At 38.3% G+C, this 21,767-nt stretch overlaps 1 protein-coding gene across 1 annotated transcript; it reads right to left on the reverse strand.

Moving 5' to 3' along the window:
• Positions 1-557: 557 nt before the first annotated feature.
• rspo3 (R-spondin 3) lies at positions 558-20,553 on the reverse strand. Its single transcript, XM_058748054.1, has 6 exons — positions 19,822-20,553; positions 12,554-12,748; positions 12,248-12,391; positions 10,727-10,870; positions 10,466-10,645; positions 558-1,420 (listed from the first exon to the last, which is right to left on the reverse strand). The coding sequence occupies exons 1-6, from the start codon at positions 19,913-19,915 to the stop codon at positions 1,227-1,229; spliced, it is 951 nt and encodes a 316-aa protein (XP_058604037.1). The 5' UTR covers positions 19,916-20,553; the 3' UTR covers positions 558-1,226.
• Positions 20,554-21,767: the final 1,214 nt, after the last annotated feature.

The raw sequence follows: 21,767 nt of genomic DNA on the forward strand, positions 1-21,767 counted from the left end.
GAATACAGTAAATATTGGTGAAGTGTTATTATAATATCAAATAACTGTTTGTGAATATACTTTAGAATGTAATTTATTCCTGTGATGGCAAAGCTGAATTTTCAGCAGTCGATACTCTTCAGTATCACATGATCCTTCAGAAATCATTCTAATATGCTGATTTGGTGCTAAAGAAACATTATATACTGTTTTGAAAAAAGATGCCTATAATTTTGTGGGAACCGTTATATTTTGAAATACATTTAAATAGAAAAGTTTTTTTTAAATTGTATTAATATTTTACAATATTCATCTATAAGAGACTTCTTTGAAAAGGTAAAAAAACTAAATTATTCCAAACTATCATTTAAATTGTGTATTAATACTATTATTCACAGAGAAATTGAAGTGTAGTTACTGTCTTTAAATATGGATAAATGAAAAATTATGAAAAATGTGACAGATTCGTATCTTGAAAACGTTATTATATGTATCGCCAAACCTTTAAGGCTACTGTTGTGTTTTCTGTATATTTATGCTGGTTGAGGCAATAAATTACAAACGAATACAAACTCAGTATTGTTTATTTGACATACAGGTGCTTTTGATTTCTGGTCAGCTGGCTTCAATGGAAAGCTCGGATCTTGTTTATACAGACAGGCAAATCAACACTTTGCTCGGAGAAAACTGAACAAAAGTTACTAAAACGTTGCAGCGAGAGTGTTGTTGCTCATCCAGTATGAAGAAAGCCATTTACACCAATCAACATGCAGTCTCTCAGCCTCTGGCGGCAGGCAATGTCCGCGGTGGCAGTAAGCATGCTCATTTTTAATTTACTCAGCCCCCAAAAAAAAAAAACAGACGTTTATACAAGTCTAATTTAATGTCTCAAAAACCTACATTCAAACCATGATACAGTGCTGTACCTGGACCCCCTTAAAAAAAAAAAAAAAAACATTCCACGGATCATCGAACATGCCCGGCCCCACGTTACACAGTTCAGCCTCAATCCAGCACCAGACCGGGCGCGAGGGGGGCTGAAGGGTGCCCTCTGAAGTTTACGGGGCGTCCTCAATGTCTGCAATGGTGTGGATGACGAGCGCCCCCTCTCTCATGTGCATATACAGTATACGTTTAAATTATACAGGTAGCAGCAACACCCCCTCAGCGAGGGGTTAAGAGGGTGAGGGGGTGACATGGACTGATAGGGAAAGAAAGGCAGAGGAGCAGTGAGGAACAGTATCTCTCTATACTGTTCCAGTGTCTCTGCTCTGGTCCCTCCGGCGACGGTGCTCTGTTTTGTTCCGGCTTTCTGAATCCTCTCGGTCGATCGTCTCCTTCTCTCGTTCTCTCTTCCTCTCTCGACGGGCCTCGGCGTTGTCTTTCTCCTGCAGGTTGAAGCGTTTTTTCTTCTCTCCCCGCCGCTGACCTTTTGGCTTACCTGAGAGGACAAATGGTGACAGCATGAAGCATTTTGCAACAATTATTGAGACAAATATAAATATAAAGTGTTTTTCTTTTGTTTTTTTTTCACCAGGTAAAAATCTGATCACTTGGAGAAGTAATAGTTCATGCCTCTTCAAAAAAAAAAAAAAAAAAATGAGGTTCATTACATTATATTGTAACAAAAGATTTCTAATTCATCTCTTTTATTCTAAACTTTCTATTCATCAAAGAATCCTGAAAATGTGTATCATGGTTTCCACTTGAGCAGGAAATCAGCATATTAGAATGATTTCTGAAGGATCATGTGACACTGAAGACTGCAGTAATGATGTTGAAAATTCAGATTTGGCATCGTAAGAACAAATTATGTTTTAAGAAAAAGAAGAAGAAATTACAAATAAATTACCACATATATTCAAATAGAAAACTAATATTTTAAATTGTAATAATATTTCAAAATATTACTGATTACTGTATTTTGAGCATATAAATGCAACTTTGCTGAACATACGAGACTTATTATTCTGATCATTCATATCCACAGAACAAACAAGTTACATGTTAACGCTTACGGTTTGGGTTGGGTTGTTCGGGATGTTTATGAGTAATGGTTTTTAAGCACCACAATGTTTACACTTTTCTGGAAAAGTACTTGCAGTGTTTTTGCACAATAATTTGGGATAAGAGAAAGTATTGTAACAGGAAGAAGTACACACACAATGTGAATATCACGCTGGCCAGTCAGAGTTTGGCAGGCATCTGGGCTGATTTATTTGCCGTGCAGGCGTGTTGAATCATTCTATCATTCTATTAATCAGTCTTTAGTGATTTTCCCATCACCCTCATCTCTCTCCGGCTCCAGATGGCATTACTCATTCAACCTAAGATGACCATTGTTCTTAATTTTCCGCTGTTTTGGTTGGGAGACATGCCTTCGGCAATCATCACTTCCATTTAAAAGTGTTTTTCATAGATTATTAAGAGTTTGATGGAATCCAGGTTGAAGACCCATTTATACAGTTGTGAAACAGCAGAGCCATCTGGTGCATTGTGTGACTGGTTGTGTCTGGTCTACCACAAGATGACAGTCTTGTACAACAACTTTTTCCATTTCATTCTTTCTTACACACTGTCAAATGATGGTTGACAATGAATCAGCCCTAGTGTGGAGTGGACAACTTAAATTTCACGTTCTCACACAAAACTTTAGAAAGACTTAAGTCAGGTCCACACTACAACTATATTGATAACCAACCAGAGACACGATATGGTTGGAATCACTTTCAGAACTATTTTTTTTTTCCAGCTGATGAGCAATAAAAACATTGACAGCCAATCAGAATCCACCCTGCTTTAAAGGGCTCAAGCAGCGTGTACATATAATAAACAGAATGTTATTGTGCATTGGCGTGGACGCTAATATAGTTAACATTATATCTTTATAGTTATCGTCAGTGTTGGGCAGTAGCGTCGCTAAGTAGTGACGCTACTAGTTTAACTACATTTCTCAGTAGCGTGGCGGTAGCGTCACTGCTTTCTGAATCAAATAGCTTTTCGGTAATTAAGCTCTTTTTTTGATCAAGTAGCGCGGTAGCGTCAACAAAAGCTAATGTTACATTATCCAAAGAAAGCATTCTGAAACTCGAGCTCAAAATAGAAATAAAACTGCTACGGATCACTGATCCTGGATCAGTAAGTGACGCCACAGACACTAAAGCTCGTAACGCCATTGGCTCCTCAAACTGTCAGTCAAACCTCATTATTCCTCCCGCCTCTCTCGTCAATGAAGTGCGGCGCACGTTTTGGAGCATCTCAGCTTGTTTGCAGTCTGAAGGTAAACAAAGAACTGTTGATTGAATAAGTACAGCGGTTTCTTTACTCAAAAAACACTATTTATAAAGGCTAATGCTTTTTTTTTTTTGTCTGTTTTTTTTTTTTTGAGGAGCGGAGAAGAGTTTCTCTAGCATTTGTTGTTAAGTCACAGCCAAATAGCTCGTGCGAAGCGCTGAATCTTTCATAATATGATACTTTGGCCAAATAACAGAAAAAAAACTGAACGCCCACACAGCGACAGAAAACTGGGGGAAACGGGACACGAGTCAGGAAAAAAAATAATACAAAAAAACATTCGCTGGTCAAAAGCTTCGTATTTGAACTTGATTTTGTTGAAATGTTTATATTAATATCTAATGACACATGCAACGATGCAAATAAACAGAGCCTATCTGTAGGCCTAAACATCTATATGGTAACACTATACAATACGATTTCATTAAAATACATTTGTTACAGTATTTATTAATCTTTTTAATGTTAGTTAATGAAAATACAGTCGTTCATTTGTAGTTCACAGTGCATTAACAAATGTTAACAAACAACTTTTGTTTTGTTGAAATTAACATTAAGATAAATGCTGCAGAAGTATTGTTCATTCTTAGTTCATGTTAACTACACTAGTTAACTAATGTTAACTACTGAACCTTATTGTGAAGTGTTACCATTTATATAAATGTATCTGTATACAATAAAGCCACAATACCAACTACCAATAGGAGGTTTCCGGCCGACAGCGAAAATTTATTTTGCCTATGTCACAATTTGAGGTCAATCCGGCCCTGTATTTGATACTGAATGTTGCCAAATTGGTTTGGAACAGCTGTTGAATAAACAATTAAACTGAACATGCCTGTCTATCTGCTTGACTGACAGTTTTATTGATCACTGAGAGAGCATTGACTTGGTATGATGTTGGTTCAATAGAATTTTTTATTTTTTTAAATAGCTTGGCTGTAGTAAACTACTTTTGCCATGTTGCCGTAGCTTAGCTTGCTACATTTCCCAGGGCTGTAGCTTTAGTGTAGTTAAGCTTCATTTAGAAGAGTAACTGTTAGATTAGCTCACTACGTTTTCCAAGTAGCTTGCCCAACACTGGTTATCGTTTTTGGTGTTAACTAGTGTTTTTGGCCCTTTTTTTGCCCAATTTGGCCACTTTAAGTGTCGTTGCACAGAAAGATTCTTAAAATATTCGCCAAACAATAATAGCAAATGGTTTCAAAACAACATGAGAGTGAATGAATTATGACTGCATTTTCATTTCTGTGTGAATTAGACAGTGGAAATGCAAAAAAGGTGGGGGTGACCCATCAAATGCAGAGTCAGAGAACTTTATCAGCACTGCGCTCTTGAGCAACCGGTCCGGTTTCTTCCAGGAAAATTAGCGTACTGTACGTCTCCTTGGAATAAAACTGTCAAGATGAACAACCAAGGTGAAGCCACCCAGCTGAACATTTGACACCGGAATAAACGTACAATCGATAAGCTCATCAAAAATAGAAAGACTTCAAATAAAAATTTGGGTAATATGACTTTATCTCGCTGTTGCTCAATGCTCACGGCTAGCCAATTTCCATTATTGTCAGAGGCTTATCGGTGGGGCACGGATGAGGATCGGAAAAGCGCTGAGGTGGACAAGCACCTCTCCCCCGCTTCCCCCTCCCAAAGCGGGCTCTATTAATCAGCCAGACTCTCTCCGGACTCCCTGCCCGCTGCAACCCACACTGACCCACACATTCCTGGGGTCCAGCCAGGGCGATAGGGGGCCATTGCAGCTCCAGCTCTCGAAATAAACTCGCCCCTGAGGATGCACGACTCTTGTTTTGTGACTGAAACTAGTTGAGGAGGAACTAACCTCCTGCTGGCTCAAATCTGTTATGATTGTACGGGGCATTGTGAATTGGCTGACTCATGTACGGTGTCTGACCGAGCAAAACACACACACACACACATTTCACTCGCTGTCATCACCTCCCCTCTCGCCGTCCTGTCTCTTTAAACACAGGAAGTTCCCTCTGCGTACACTGTTGTCTTTGTCGTAACGATTTGGAGATCAATGGATTAGGTGTAATCCTCTGCCTTTCCCATAAACCAAGGCGTAACATGACCAGAGCTCTGTGGTGATTATTTTGGATATGTTTACTGTCACCTTTTCAGAACTGGAAGGCCGTCAGATTTTTCAGTAAACTGTCATGCGTCAATTTGGATACAAGCGATTTCCTCAGGGATGGAACATGTTCTTGAGCATCTGGTCCCCACCGCTGAAGCAGGAAAACCTCATGGCTCAGAGGTTGCTCTTTCAAAGCTCAGGCACAAGACCCAATGGAGATAGTCAATTCTGACATGAATGAGACAATTCATGTAATTTGGTATAAACACAGTGTTAAATTTTTATATGGGTAGCATTGCTCAGATAATTTGGTTTTGCAGGAATAATGTGATGATAAGCTTTGACTTTTGATCTTGAGCACGTTGAGCAGTGTTTGAGACATTGTTCTCTCTTGAACTCTGGAGGAGACTCATTTGAGATTACTGGCTTTTTTTTTTCAGGAGCAACATCTGAGAAACTGGAAAGTCTTCATTTGTTCTCCATTTAATCTCATTGCCATCCAGGAGAACCAATTAAGGTTTCTTTTGTGATTTTTCTTTCCTGTGACATATTGCTTTAGTTATGGTCTGCCTCAGGGTAAAATTGCATTTAAAATATTAAAAAGTAGATAAAGTTTAAAATGAAAAGTCACATTGTGAGATATAAACTCATAATTTTGAGATATACACTACTGTTCAAATGGTTGGGGTCAGAAAGATTTTCAGTGTTTTTGAAAAAAAGTTTCTCGTGTTCACCAAGGCTGTATTTATTTGATCAAAAAATACAATTAAAATAGTACTACTGTGAAATACTATTGAAATTTAAAATAACTGGTCTATATTTCAATATGATTGAAAATGTAATTTATTTCTGTGATGGCAAAGCTGAATTTTCAGCATCATTACTCCAGTCCTCAGTGTCACATGATTCTTCAGAAATCATTCTAATATGCTGCCTTGGTGTTCATGAAATTATTATCAATGTTGGAAACAGTTGTGGTGCTTAATATTTTTGTGGAAACTTTTTTGATGAATAGAAAGTCCGAAAGAACAGAATTTATATGAAATTGAAATATTTTGTAATTATACATTTCGTTACTGTCACTTTTGTTCAGTTTAATACATCCTGCTGAATAATAGTAGTAATTTCTTTTAAGAAATCTTACCAACCTCAAACATTTGAGTGATAGAATATAAAGTTTTAAAATAAATTGTTTTACTTTGTGGCAATAAAAAATGTCAAATCCATGCACAAGTTTACAGGTGCTTTATCTACAGCTAAACATAGCCACATGATAATGGATCTATTCATTATCAATGGATTGCAGCTCTATCCTCCTCTAAGATATGTCGCAAGCCTGGAATGGTTTGGAACGAGTTTGTCTCTGTGTGTCTATCTAGATGTTTCAACATAGATGAAATGAGGAGTCTGGCTCTTATTATGCATTATTCTTGAAAGAGTGATTGAGAGGGGAGAAAATAAGGAGATCTTAGAAGAGGAGGGAGATGAAAGGGTGAAAAGTGTGTCAGGACAGATGGAAGAGTGGGGGGCGTAACTGCTGCACAGTCAGTAAAAGGTGAAACGCTCTAAAATCAACCCTGACAACCCAAATCGTCCCAGTCTGCTGCTGTTAAGGACACAGGTGGGGATTGTTGAAAGGGGATATGATGTGGTGCAGTGGGGCACAATTTCATTAATGAACCCTGGGGGTGGGGTGGGTCACATCCTCCCCGGCAGGCGTGCTGTCGTCCGGGGGCTTTTGGTAGGAGCCAGGCTGGGATTAAGGGCTCTGGCTTGTCCCACAGGAGGAATGCCCGGGCTTTGAAGGCCCAGTATAGCTGCTCTCCCTTAGGGAGGTTGGTGCTGCTGTGCAGGGCAGAGCTGGCTAAGAGTTCAGTGGACAATTGAGCTACACACACACAAACATACAAAACAACGATGCTGGGATGCCAGATTCTGCTCTTACTAAAACTCACAATGTTATATAAGCATGCACAAGTTAATTTTCATTTTTTTTTTTTCCATAGACTTGTATTGTTTTAATACTGATCTAACAATATTTTCAACCACTACACACCTAACCCTCACAGAAAACTGATTTACATTTTGAAATAAACATCAAGTATATTTATTAATCTACTATATAGGTAAAACCTGTACATACACGCATACACAATATGTATGCTACCATTCAAAAGTTTGGCGTCAGTAAAGTCTCACCAAGATGGTATTTATTTGATCAAAAATACAGTAAAAACAGTAATATCGTCAAATTTAAATTTAATTTAAAATGACATTTTTCTATTTTAAAATCACTCTAATATGCTGATTTGGTGTTCAAGTAACAATTATTTATATTTATATATATTTATTTGTTCATTTTTAATTAATCTTTATGTATTATTTATGTATTATTTTATTTTTTTCATTGATTGATTGATTTTTAGGAAAACAGGTGTGCTGCTTAATGTTTATGTAGAAACAATGATACTTTTTTCCAGCATTCTTTTGAGTAAAATGATGAAAAATTCAAAAGAGCTTTTTAAAAAAAAATAATACATAAAAAGAACATTTTTGCAACATTATATTCCAATATATATATATATATATATATATATATATTATCAATAAAAAACAGTGGAAAAAAAGAGCACTTGTTGACACTAGGAGTTTAATTTAGAGTCATGAAGCCTGAAAGTGAAAGGACAGGGGCCAGACGCAGGACTGCGCTTGGACAAGCTGTGTAAGAAAAAGGTCAGGATTAGTCAGAGAGAGAACACGAAAGAAAAACAAATGACAAGTAACGGGAGAAGAATGGAGAGGGATTTGGCTGGGGTAACAACAAGTAAAGCAGTTGCATGTGTGTGTGTTTGTATCAGGAGTGGGGGGCGGACAAGGAGGATGTATCAGTGTCAGTGGGCGGCTTGGGATTACTTTGAGTTGGCGGGGGTCGGACCACTGACCCTGCTGGTGTATGTGGAACATAAACACGGACAGGACAGAACCCCAGCAGATAATTAGCATGCAGTTGATGTTCCAGGAGTTAGGGCAGCTGGGTAATCACAAGCGGGGGCGAGTTCGATAACCGAGCCAGCAGTGTATAAAATGCACCCCTCACCCGCGGCCCCCAGCAGATCAATACAAAACTCCTCACTTTGACTTGACATGGAACAAAACATTTTTCTGGGCACAAGCAAAGAGGTGGTGAATAGGAAAATACATGTCTAAGATGAGTTGCAAGCTCTGTTTCAAAGTCTACATAAAAAGCCTGCATCCTACAAAAAAATAATAAATAAATAAATAAAAAACCAAAAAAAAAAAAAACTCATAAGTGACTGAATAGCTGACCAAATAATTGAATAAGCATAAATAGATGTTTTGGGTAATTTTTTTTATACTCAATTAATTTTACTACAAACTTACATTACATTTTTTTTAATACAATGATTAATTATATTTTATGCTAAATTATACTCCCATCCCAATGCATCCCAATGAGTGTGAATTTTCACAATGAAAATTCAGGGGAAAAAAGTGCATTTCAAATACCCGGATGATGCACTTAATTAAAGGGTTAGTTCACCCCAAAATTAATTACTCATCCTCATGTCGTTCCAGACTCGTAAGACCTTCGTTCATCTTCAGAACACAAATTAAGATGTTTTTGATTAAATCAGAGAGCTCTCAGACCCTCCATATACAGCAACGCAACTGAAATGTTCCAAGGTCCAGAAACATCAGTGGTTCAACTTCAGTTTTGCGACGCTACGAGAATACTTTTTTTTTGCGCAAAGAAAACAAAAATAACAATTTACTCAACCATTCTTCTCCCCCGAGTTACATCTTCCGCCATTTTGGAGTGTACCCAAGAACGTACTTGACGTAACCAGTGTTGTTTATGTTCGGGGGAAAGTTCACACATGAACGGAATCTGCGCATTAAGCGTTGTTTACGCTTCGGGGAAAGCGTGCGTATGCGTTGTGATACTCTCTAAAATGGCGAAAGACGTAACTCGGGGGAGAAGAATGGTTGAGTAAATTGTTATTTGTGTTTTCTTTGCACAAAAAAAAAGTATTCTCGTAGCGTCGCAAAACTGAAGTTGAGCCACTGATGACTGTTTTACCATGTATTTACTACGTTACTGGACCTGGGAACATTTCAGTTGTGTTGCTGTATATGGAGGGTCTGAGAGCTCTCCGATTTAATCAAAAACATCTTAATCTGTGTTCTGAAGATGAACGAAGGTCTTACGGGTCTGGAACGACATGAGGGTGATTAATTAATGACAGAATTTTCATTTTGGGGTGAACTAACTCTTTAACAGAAAAAACAAACATGGAATGCTGGACACTTCATGTATATATGCAACGCTATCCTCTTGAAATATATCTGCATCATAAATGTGCCTATTCTTTAAAATGTTGCCTACAGAGCTTTTGGAGCAGAGCGATATTTGGCATGTTTTTGTGTGTGTGTGTGTGTGTGTGTGTGTGTGTTTTCTGTTGAATTTGTGTGTGAAATCAATCCATATCATTGTCATTTGGAGTCTGAAAAGTTGACATGCAAATCTCCACCCCCTTTTATTTTTCCTCTGTTCCCTCTCTCTGCGCTGAGGCCCTGAGTGTTTATGAGGTGGAAAGCGATGGAGCGTCGAGTTGGCCTGCTGTCTGTCATAAAGCAGCAATGTCCCACAAATACCACTTCACAAATAAACATTCAAAACATAATTGTCCAAATATGGTTAAGCTTACAACTGCACAGATCCTTGAGTCTGCTCCATGTATTTGTTTTGCATCAGTTGGGAAATATTTCTGGCTCTTACATTTATAATTTTAATCCTGACGATACAAAACAAGCATTTATATGATAATAAAAAGAGTCTATGTTTTTGTACTATAAAAGTGGAAACGGTACAACAGCCCACTCGTAATTCCATTCACTAAGTCAAACAACACTATTATTATTGCTCATACTTAGGGTTTAAATTTTTTGGTGCAAACCTCATCCTCAACCTCATAGTACATCAAATCATGCAGCTTTTTACTCCTCTAAGTGATCAAGCTTACAATTTTCAGTGATGATTGGGTCTATTTATCAATAATTATATTAGCCACTTACATCTTCTTCTTTTGACAAAGCATTCCCTCTTCTCAGAAGTCGCTGGGCATGGGCTCCCCATTGGAGAGGGATTCTGTAGGACCTTCCTGGACCTTGTTTCTTCGCCCCATTTGAAGCCGCAGGTTTTACCTGAGCGTGAGCAGGGGCCCCATTCGCTCCACTCGCCCACTTCACAGTGCACTAAAACACAGTTAACAAGTTAGTGAAGCCACACACATACAGCACTGAGTTTTGACAGCAGGTGTTATGTCAGATTCTAACCTGTCGGGATGCACTCCATTGAGTCATTGGGCTCAAACTCGTCTGGGCAGACGTGATAGCATTGCCCGTGCAGTAAGAAGTGTCCCGGCGCACACCTCGTACACGTGTCACTGTTCTGACAAGAGTCACATTCTGCAGGACATGCTGTAAAACCATCACACACACACACACACAGTTAGTTTCATTAGAAGTACTGGGGAATAAATAACTAAAAGTAACCATGCTACTAACCTTTTCAAAAGATATAAAAAGATATTTTTTTCGGTACAAATAAGTACTTTTAAGGTACTGATATGCACTCTGTAAGGGTAATTAAGGTGGGACAGATTTTTTTTTTCTAAGAGTGTTCAGCTATTTTCATGATAGTGCAGCTTTTAACAAACTACTTTTTCCATCGAGTATCAGAGTAGCATGTCTAAACACCACCTGGCTGGTTTTAATGAGAAAATCAATTCAAACATGCTCATCAAAACAGCCCTATCTCATATGTGGTGCTGGAAAGAATTGGAAAATTAAAGAGATGACCATCCGAATGAATTTTGGAAAGTCTGAATTATTATAGTGGCGATCCTAGATAATCCTCTATCTAATATGTAGCTTCTAAATGTCTGATTCATTCTAGTGAATCAGTTAATTCAGACAGCCCTCTGTCTAATATGTCGGATTCATTCTAGTGAATCGGTTCATTAAGATTGTCCTCTCTCTAATATGTACCTTTTGGAAAGTCTGATTCATTTTAACGAATTATTTCATTTACATGGTCCTCTCTTTAATATGTAGCTTTTAATCATTTGATTAATTCCAGTGAATTGGTTCATTAGGACTGTCCTCTCGCTCATATGTAGTTTTCCAAGTCAGATTCATTGTAGTAAATCAGTTAATCGAGTCGATCCTTTCTTCAATATGTAGACTCTGAAAGTCTGATTCATATTAGTGAATAATTTTATTCAGATGATCCTCTCTCCAATTCAAATGGTCTTCATTCTAGTGAACTGGTTCATTCAGCTGATTATCTCTGTCATATATACACTTTGAAAATCTGACTCATTCTAATGAATCGTTTCATTTGGATTAAATAAATTGATTAACAAAAAAGTATTTACAAATTCATATCCCAGTACTATGTACAAAATTTTCACCTCAGGTTTTTAGTAGATGTACTATGCATTTATATGTTCAAGTTTGATTCCGTCACCATAATTAATTTCATTCATGCAAAACCCCTAATTGTTTTTGCGCCATAAAAAAATACAGCTCTAAATAAATGCTAAATTATATCACAAAGATATTTTATAATATATCACCCCGTACAATCAGTAACTTGCATTTAGCTACTTTTTGTTTGTAGCTTGTATTGTAACTAACTTTGCAAAACAGTAGCTTGGCTGTAGTTTTGCTACTTGAAATTGTGATTAGCTTATAGTTTGGCAAGCTACATTTTCAAAGGAGCTTCCCCAACACTGGAGGAAAGGATGCTAAAAATTAGTCCATCATATCTGTGACTGTAAACTGGGCACTCACCAGGGACACATTCTTTCTTGGTATCGCTGGGCACCAGCCCATCTGAACAGCTCTCCATGCACTTGCCCTTGTGCAAGTAGGAGCCCGCTCTGCAGCGCAGGCAGAAGTTCCTGTTAAAGCACGAGTCGCACTCTGACCCACACTCTGGAAGACAGGATACGAACACATTACCACATCGCCTGAGCTGAGAAGGGAATGCTGTAGTATACATGTCAATGCCCATAGCTTTATTACTGTAACTAAGACATAAAGACGTCTGTAGTGTAAATATTTCAAGGAGAAGTTGAGGCGAAACATGTGTCTTACTTATGCAGTCGTTCCGGTCGGGGGAACGGGTGCCGTAGAAACCATTAGGGCAGGAGGCCAGGCAAACTCCGATCTGCCTCATCCCGTCCCTCTCCAGGTGAATAAAAAGCTTGGGTTTGCAGGTCAGACAGCCATTGTAAACCGAGCAGGTCTGACAGCCTCCCTGGCATCCCTGGGAGCTCACCCCTGAACCCTCTGTGGTAGAAACATCAATTTTACTTTAGGATCAAACAACGTGTGCTCAACAAAAGATTTATGCAAATGTACAGAACTAACAAGTGTAATATATATATATATATATATATATATATATATATATAATTTATATAAGGGTGACCATATGTCCTCTTTTTCCTGTGCATGTCCTGACTGGGATTTCTAAATTGCCTAAAATGTTTTGAGCTTTGTGCTCCATACAGTCCTTATACATTATATCTACGTGTATTTGCATTGCTTTGACTGTTCTCTGTAGATCCCAAGCATGAAAACAAATGGAAAACAAAGCCAAACCCAGACATTTTAGGCCAGGATTTTTCCAGGACATTAAAAAGAGGATGCATGCTCACCCTATTTATGTATTGTCTGGAGTGTGAAACCACGGGTGTGAATCTTTCTTTCATTGCAATAGTGCTTAGAAAACATACATGTACAAAGCTACAATATTATTTATGTAAGGGATAACTTGCAGTTTTGGCTAGTTCTAACCTGACTGTCTGACTTTATGTAACTTACCCATAGTAAAGGGCCCAGATTTAATAGATGCTTTTGAGGACCAAATAATCACTGTTTTATTGCCAAAGTTTGCCAAACTAGTGGCACTTTATCTCTGAAAGGTATTTAGAGTTTTGTTTGAGGTGCTTGGTAGCGAGTTGTTTAATCATATTTAATGTCATTTACTGTAACATATATACACATCTGTTTAAAATTTTGGGATCAGTGAGATCTTTTATCCAACAAGGATGGATTAAATTGAATCAAAAGTTACAGTAAAAAAAAAAAAATGCTGCTCTTTTGAACTATTCATCAGAGAATCCTGAATATTATCACTTTTTTTAATCAGCACAACTGTTTTCAACATTGGTTATAATAAGAAGGACCAAAGTTTTTGAGTGCCAAATCAGCATATTCGAATGATATCTGAAGGATCATGTGACACTAAAGACTGGAGTAATGGCTGCTTAAAATCACAAATGAGCATAACAGACTTCAAAAACATAACCCTCCCCAAAAACACTGTTAACAACCTCAAACATTGTGGTCTGTTGTGGAGGAATAATATATTTCAGATAAACCCCCCTGATAAATGGCATGTAAAAACACACTTCACATTGTGTTTCGTGGTACTCATACTGTATGTGCAAAGCTAAATGAATGCGAAAACTCTTCTCATCATTTCCTGCCCTCTGTCCACTTTCTCTGAATAAAAAGTGGCAAATACACATGCAAAAATGTCATCATTAAACAGTTTCACATTTCACATTAAATATATGTAATGCCTTAATATAATGTGTAGGAAACCAAATTTTTTGCAAAGGCTAGAAAACCGAACTGAAAGCCTTGCTTCTTCTGCCAGCACCTAGTTATAAAAAAATAACATACTTGGCATTTATTTGGACATTCTCAACATTTATAAGAGCAAACAGGAACGGTGGGTACAACTAAATGGTTCCAGGTTCTTCAAGGAAAGAACAGAGCCATCAATTAAGGCTACAACAGTGACCATAATGTAGTGTAATAATAAACACGACAGGAAGCACAGTCATCTGTGGATTCTCCCGGCAGAGAAACTAATCAACAGAGACACGTCGCATACCGGGGTTTGCACGCAAATGGCAGCACAGTAGCCTTTGTGTTCATAAGCGCGCAAACAGAGCGGCCTCACTGTGACAAAAAAACAGGCGGAATCAACTCGTCTCCACTGGAGACCTCCAGCTATGAATACACAGTGAAACAGCCCACCACAAATGCATGATCCATTAAGACAAGATTTACTTTTAAATTATAGAGCTGATCGCTGACCTGTTATACGCCCTCACAACCTTCCGGACAGAAGATTTGATATTTTTGAGAAATAGGCCTGACTGTATTCAAGGGGATTTGAGAGAATATTTTCTTCAGTTTTTTGTGAATAATATCTATGCACTATGGCCTCGTTGTTTTGGCTCGGGAACTGAAAAGTCAAAACTGATTGAGTTCACAGTTGCTGTGAGAAGAACAGACATTCACTGATCTAATCGCATCATACTGTAAAGTACAGTGCAGTACCTCACTAAATTCGGCAGGGTAAAAAATGGAAGGTGCTTCAAGGTACATCTTTGATTGAAGTCAATCGCTTCCAGGTGTCTCTCAAAGGTCAATCTCAGATGGTTAAAGGCTCTGCATTTTAGAAGGGACTGACCCGGTCTCAGAGCATCTGGATGATGGTGAGGTATGGTTAAATGAAGAACGTTAAAAAAAGCTTATACTTTCATTTTTATGCAATTTGAAATGATACGGCTTGAAAGGATGTTACATACTGAGGACTTCTAACCATCAGCAAGCCTGAACAATAAGGAAGCAGTTTAAAAAGTGCGGGAAATGGTGTTTCCTAACATCACTGTAACGCACAGACTTACAAAGTGGCTTTTTGCTATTTTGACCCACTATGCAATATGAGACAGCAATGCAATATACAGCAATGTTCAAAATATATATACACACTATCATTTAAATGTTTGGGGTCGGTAAGATTTTTAAAACATTTTTAGAAGAAGTCTCATATGTTCACCAAGACTGCATTTAGTTGATAAAAATAGAATAAAACCAGTAATATAATTACACAGTTGAAAACAGCTGTGATGGTTACACTTTCTTGTTTCTGTTTTTTCACTATTCATAGTTTAAATTAACATTATTTGTTTTAAATATGTATTTTTTACCTTAAAAATGTTTTTACTATCACTTTTGATGATAGGGACTACAGATGAAAATTAGCCATGTTGGCTAATTTGGCTAAATGCTGTTGCATTTGACATATTGTATGTACTATTAATGTGCTTTGTCCCTGATTAAATAAATGAAATGAAATGAAAATGAAATGATCAATTTAATGCATCCTTGCTGAATACAAGAATGCCAAGATAGCCAGATAGACAGACAGACAGACAGACAGACAGACAGACAGACAGACAGACAGACAGACAGACAGACAGACAGACAGACAGATAGATAGATAAACAGACAGACAGACAGACAGACAGACAGACAGACAGACAGACAGACAGACAGATAGATAGATAGATAGATAGATAAACAGACAGACAGAGACAGACAGACAGACAGAGAGACAGATAGATAGATAGATAGATAGATAGATAGATAGATAGATGTTTTCAACCTGCTCTTACATTCCATACTACTGAACTCGGTCTAGGGCATCGTTGTTGTTTTTTTTGTGTCTCCCTCCCCTGATTCCCAGAGTTCACTCTGGGCCGCCAGATTGCCATAGATCAAGGATATTCTGTTTGACATATCTAAGCAATCTTTACAACTGCTGTCCATTTGCCCACATGTGTTCCTGCCAAAGCTCTCTAATTCACAGAACCCTTTACACAGAGGAATTCTGCCTGCCCTTGCGCTGCCACAGCCCTTGGGTCGGCTTGCATAACAACCGCACAAGCACTCCTGAAATCTGAATGTTCAAAATCGCTTCGCCACGCTTCAAACTCGACGACCGCAAAAGCAAGCATTCCCAGAATCTATCGGTAAAGCGGCACAGTTAAAATTTAATTAAATAACAAAACGTCAGACATCGACATTAAACAAACGCATTTGCTTATTGCCCAAAGACTTCTGGTTTGAGTCGGTGAAGCAGGACGACACAATTAATTTCCTGCAATATTTACAACATGGGGAGGCCACACACAAGCAAAGATAATTTTTTACTAAAAAACACAGCCATGAGTTTATTCACAAGGAAATTAGTTACCATATACTGCCATTTACTTGAAAGGCTGCTTTTTCAAAACTAAATGTCAACCTCACCTTTTTTGTCCTCTGTGACACATTGCAAAAAAGTGTATACTACAATTACATTCACTTCACAAAACACTCTTGCAAAACAGTCATACACACAGAAGATATTCCAATCGTATAAGTATCAGATGTTACAAATTCTTTGGCATTTAAAAGGTGTCTATTTTACATGCAAATCAAAGCCTTGTGGCTTCTACTTGTCAACGCACACACAGAAGACAGGAAATGTTTGAGGTCAGGCAACCGTTTGGTCACTCTCTGTGAACTGATAAATTAGTCATAGGTCATTCACCCAAGTTTCTGTCCATCACAAACGTTTCAAAGTCTCTTAATTAGCAGCATCTGATGATAGCTGGTGCATTCAATAGGATGGCCGTCATCATCACGTTTGTCACACTTCACTGTCGCTCGCAGTGTCTGCCAAAATTCCCTGCTCACCCGTATCAGTTAATATCATCTCTTAATATTTTGAAATATGTGAACTGATAAAAAATATGCTGAAATGAGTGAAAGATTTCTGCTCTTTAAAGATAACCTCAAACCATCCCCACTTTAAATTCAAAATTGCAGTTGTGTACTGAACTAATTAGCTGTCAAAGTCTGATTAGACACATATTTTTCTCATATGCCACATGAGAGCACATACTTAGTATGCTGAAGACAATGTCCTGACCACAGTCCACAATTCTAGCATCATCTAAGTTTTGAACAGAAAAGATGGATAAGGGTTTTGTATTTTGAATTCCGTAATATCATATTTTTTCTATCAGAGTTGAAACAACCCAGTGAGTGCCACAAAGCCACAATGGCATTTCTGTGGCTCCCTGATACCAAAAGCAATTCCGCTGCATCTAACCGGCTTTGTCACCAACTAATTTGGACCATGTTTATACAGTCATTCCAACCGTGCCTTTCAAGTCATATTTCCCTATTACGTTGCTTATTAAAATAAAAATCATACTCAATCACACATTTCTGGAGCCTGTCATGCATGAATTGCTTGTTTCAGAGCTGAGTTTCGCAAAATTTTGTTTCTCTCTCTGTTAACCAAAAATATTCATATAATCACTTCATCCAGGGCCATAACCACCATAGACAGTGAGGGGGACATGACCCCCAAATTACACAGGCCCCCCTACAATCCTGAGTATTTGGTTACACAGCCTTGACTTCATCAGTAATACATTTGATTAAAACGGTCTTTTGAATGAAATTAGGAATTTCTTATCATGTTACCTTTACGTTCTACAGCTTCTTAACGCGCAGGCTACTCATAATATATTATTATGGTGGGCCGGCGTCAGAAACTTTTTTTTTTTTAGGATATTCTCAACTTTGTTGCAAACTTTAAGAAAACAAGAAACGCGCTGTGCTTCTGGTAGTACTGAACTTACAGATATCTCAGCGAGTAATAGTCAACAAGCGCGTGACGATCCAAGCGCACTATGAAGGGTTCTCTATGCAGTGGCCGCTAGAGAGCGATCCAAACAAGACGCTGGACTGGCCATTGATGCTAGACGAGCAGTGCACAATGTATTAGCTAATATAATGGTGTAGTCTGCACATTCATACTTTCATATTCGCACTTATCACAACAATGATAGCACGATACAATGAAGTAAAGCACGACTGAAACGTTACTCGTTAATGGAAGGTAACTTAAGAACTGCAACGTAAACCTAAAAACAGTAGGCTACTTTAAATCACAAAATTCAGCAGTGTGTCCCTTGCCGATATAAGTTCTGTTTCCGAATCAAACCACACAAGTGTCTAGTAAAAAGAAACACTTTTCACGCGTCTTCTAGGCTTTTACCTCAACGGAACATTTCCCACCAGAGGTTTATCTAGGATGCCTAAGCAGCTGTTTGTAAAATGAGAAATTGTCCTCAAACTAAGCCATCAAAACAAAACCATGAGGATCACAATAACGATTTTGTGACAGGCGCAGTTTCACCGAGACTGGCTCATCTCAAGCAACACTACGCTGTTTACAGGGTTGCCAGGTCTTTGTGACAAAGACAGCCCAATCGCCAAACAAAATCAGCCTAACCACCAATTAGACCGAGCCCCTTAAAAACAACAACAACATAATTTCACGAGTTTTTCAATTTTTAAAAGCATCAAGTTTTAATAGCTTGATTTACATTTACTGTACTATTTAAAAAGTTTCCTCTACACTTTTAACTGGACAGTGTGGTCCTTGGACAATGTAGGCTACAACTGTGTTTTACCATAATGGCTTTATTTTATATATGGATCTTATTCAGGGTAGAGGCCATATTGTTGTTGTTTTTTTTGTTTTGTTTTTTTTTGCGAAGGAAAACGAGGCTGTGGGGACAGAGGTAAAGACAATGGGTTGTTGTACTAACCCTCGAAAACATAAGTTTCCTAAAAAACAAATTACTAAATATTAAACTATTATTAAAAATAGTGAACAGCATAAAATAAAATATGGCATCTTCCCTGAGTAAGGTCTACTACCTTTTTTACGTATTTAATTCAAAAACACTATTTCGCTATTTACTGTAATGTTTCATAGCCACAGTTGGTGTGCCCATTTCCATAAAAGAACAGTATCCACCTTACCTGTTGCTGCCTGGTAAAAATAAATAAATATAATTGGTGAGAAAAGTCAAACTCTCATACCACAAAAAATCTACCCACTGCCAGTTTTAAAGTCGACAATTCTGAGGGAAAAGGCGCACTTGGCAACCCAGGCTTTTTGGCACAAAATATAAACGGGAAAAACAGCGATATACTCCAGTTGTCAAATGAAAAAAATAGCATATACATTTCGATAACAAAAATGAGATCTTCCAGCTGCTGAGAAATACTTAACTCCTTTAGATCTCTGTTGCATATGGTTAAAAATGCTGAACCACAAGAGAGACTGCGAGTATCGAATCTACTGATTTTCTTTTTAGCTTTTGAGTTTTAAGATATAGTGACGCACATTAACAGTCAAGAAATAAATGTTAAAAATATTAAAATGTTAAAAATTCTCATGGTAAACCTTAACCATGTCCTGTCACCTGATAATTATCCTATATCAACATGACCACAATAGAGACTTTAACTTAAAAAATAATAATTTAACTTTTCAAGTCTTTTAAAATGACAAAATGTATTATGTATATAAAAACACCATGATTACAAAAAGAAAAAAGAAAAAAAAAGCAATGCACACAAATAGGCATTATAAGAAACGGTGCAGGTGTGCGCAAAGCACCAGATCAGCAGCGCGCAGAACTTACGTTTGTGTAGCCGGTGCCTGGAGCCGTGATGCTGAGAGTTTGTGTATTCCATACAATGCAAGATCAAAACAATGGAGATCAGTTGTAATTGCATAGTAATCAGGGGAATGATGCTTGTCCTGTCAATTTCAATGTCCCTTATCGCACTTTGATCTGTGCAGTACTCAATAGGTTATTCCTAAACCGGGCAGAAGCCCCAGCTGTGCTCACGCGCAAGAGAAACAGAATTTTCAATGGCCCAAATGCACCTGGGCCGATTCGGCAGTAACATATTGGAGGCAATCCACATATGTGCCACTGTGAGATATCCAAAGAGAGAGCCACTCATTCCATGGAAACAATGAAAGTGTTAGTTCTCCATCCAGCGCACTGTAAGCAAAACTTAAAGATGGGGAGGAGGGAATCAAATTAAATTGGCATGGCGATAAAGTTGGATTGTCTTCCTGAATGACTGTATGTATTCCCCACTGTGATTCCGCACGACACGTCCAGGTGTGAAGGTTACTTTATTTATTGAGCCTGACATGTAGGAGGTCCTCGCGTCATCCTCATCACTGCATCTCGAGGAACTTTCAGTGAAACTTTATTTCTAAAGAGTCACCGAAACGTCGCTCTTCTCTATTCGATCTCGATAGCTCACAGTTTCACGGTTGAGCAATTCACTATCTCCCCCTTTCTCTCGCCTGCTCTCAGCTCGTGTGCTCGTCTGGTAACTGATGACTTCAGCTCTCTGCCGTCTCTTTCCCCTCTCTGAACTCCAAAGTTTATTTAGAGGGCGAGCCCCCCACGTCAGACACCCTACGGGCTACCAGCACTCGCTTTTTTTTTTTTTTTTTTTTCATTATATCACGTTTTCCAAAACTCGAGAACTCGATGAATGGAAAAATTCGATAGACAGACAGACAGACAGATAGACAGATGGACGGACAGATAGATAGATCACATTTATAACGAGAAGAACTTAACCAAAAGATTACTCAACACCAAATTAATTAAAGTTAGTTACATCTAATTTTACTTGTACTTGTAATACATTATATTATATTTCAGGTTTCCTATATTATCCAGATATGAATCCTATATTTAAAATACATCTCTGTAAAATGAACTTCTCTGTACATATGTTTGCCATAATAGAGGAAGTTCCATTGTGATCCTCTAGAGGGGGTCAGTGCTATAAGAGCCACAAACTGCACACAGGCAAATACACTGCCTGGCTTTTGTTTTAGCCCGTCTGAGATGCATTTTCAGTTGATATGCAGCACTGGCCACATAAAGACAAATCCCTGCATTTTTGTGTGTGCGCTGTGGAGCATAAACAATAATGGTGATTACTGGTGTACGTGAGAGCGCTGCACGGCGCAGTGGTTCTGTCTTCTCCCACAGGGAAGCTTATTTACACGTCTGGCAGTGGGACGGGGAGGCCTGCTTTTCTTAACCAGCGTGTTGATGTTTATAAGAATATGAGGTGGACCAATGTTTCCCCTGTTGTGGCTCCTCCATCAATCACAATGGGTGCAGAGGGGAAAAATGCTATAACTTTTAGAGCACTCCTTCTAGAAAAGCACAGTTTTATATCGCTGGAGAGGGAGGTCGCTTTTCAGATTACAGGGATTTAACGGCTGTTTTTTGTTCTTGATTATTCATTAATGAGTAGTCTTTGGTAAATTTAGCTGTAAGGGATAAAACATGGTTTAGTCTGTGGTTGTCGATGTGGGGGGTGGACATTCCAAGGGAGTTGATCTTCATATGGGAAGGGGGACAGAATAAAGCCCCTCTTTGTGCCCCCTACTCCTCTGATAAATTAGTCCCAGCGACAAGCTCTAACGGGGAGCGGGGAAGAGGAGGTGAGGTCATTTGGTCACTCTGTGCGACGGCCGATGAGAGAAGCCGTCAGCAACCTGAAATGAAGCCGGGCAGGTGCACCAAGGAGCAGAGGTAACTGA

Source organism: Onychostoma macrolepis, chromosome 16 (assembly GCF_012432095.1).
Source record: "Onychostoma macrolepis isolate SWU-2019 chromosome 16, ASM1243209v1, whole genome shotgun sequence".
NCBI lineage: Eukaryota > Metazoa > Chordata > Actinopteri > Cypriniformes > Cyprinidae > Onychostoma > Onychostoma macrolepis.

Excerpts from the sequence above, each read along its gene's own strand:
- rspo3 (XM_058748054.1), bottom strand. The coding sequence starts at position 19,915 with ATGCAATTACAACTGATCTCCATTGTTTTGATCTTGCATTGTATGGAA. Across the intron at positions 12,749-19,821 it reads CAGGCACCGGCTACACAAAC|AGGGTTCAGGGGTGAGCTCC; the intron begins GTAAGTTCTGCG and ends TTTCTACCACAG. Across the intron at positions 10,871-12,247 it reads CAAGAAAGAATGTGTCCCTG|CATGTCCTGCAGAATGTGAC; the intron begins GTGAGTGCCCAG and ends ATGGTTTTACAG.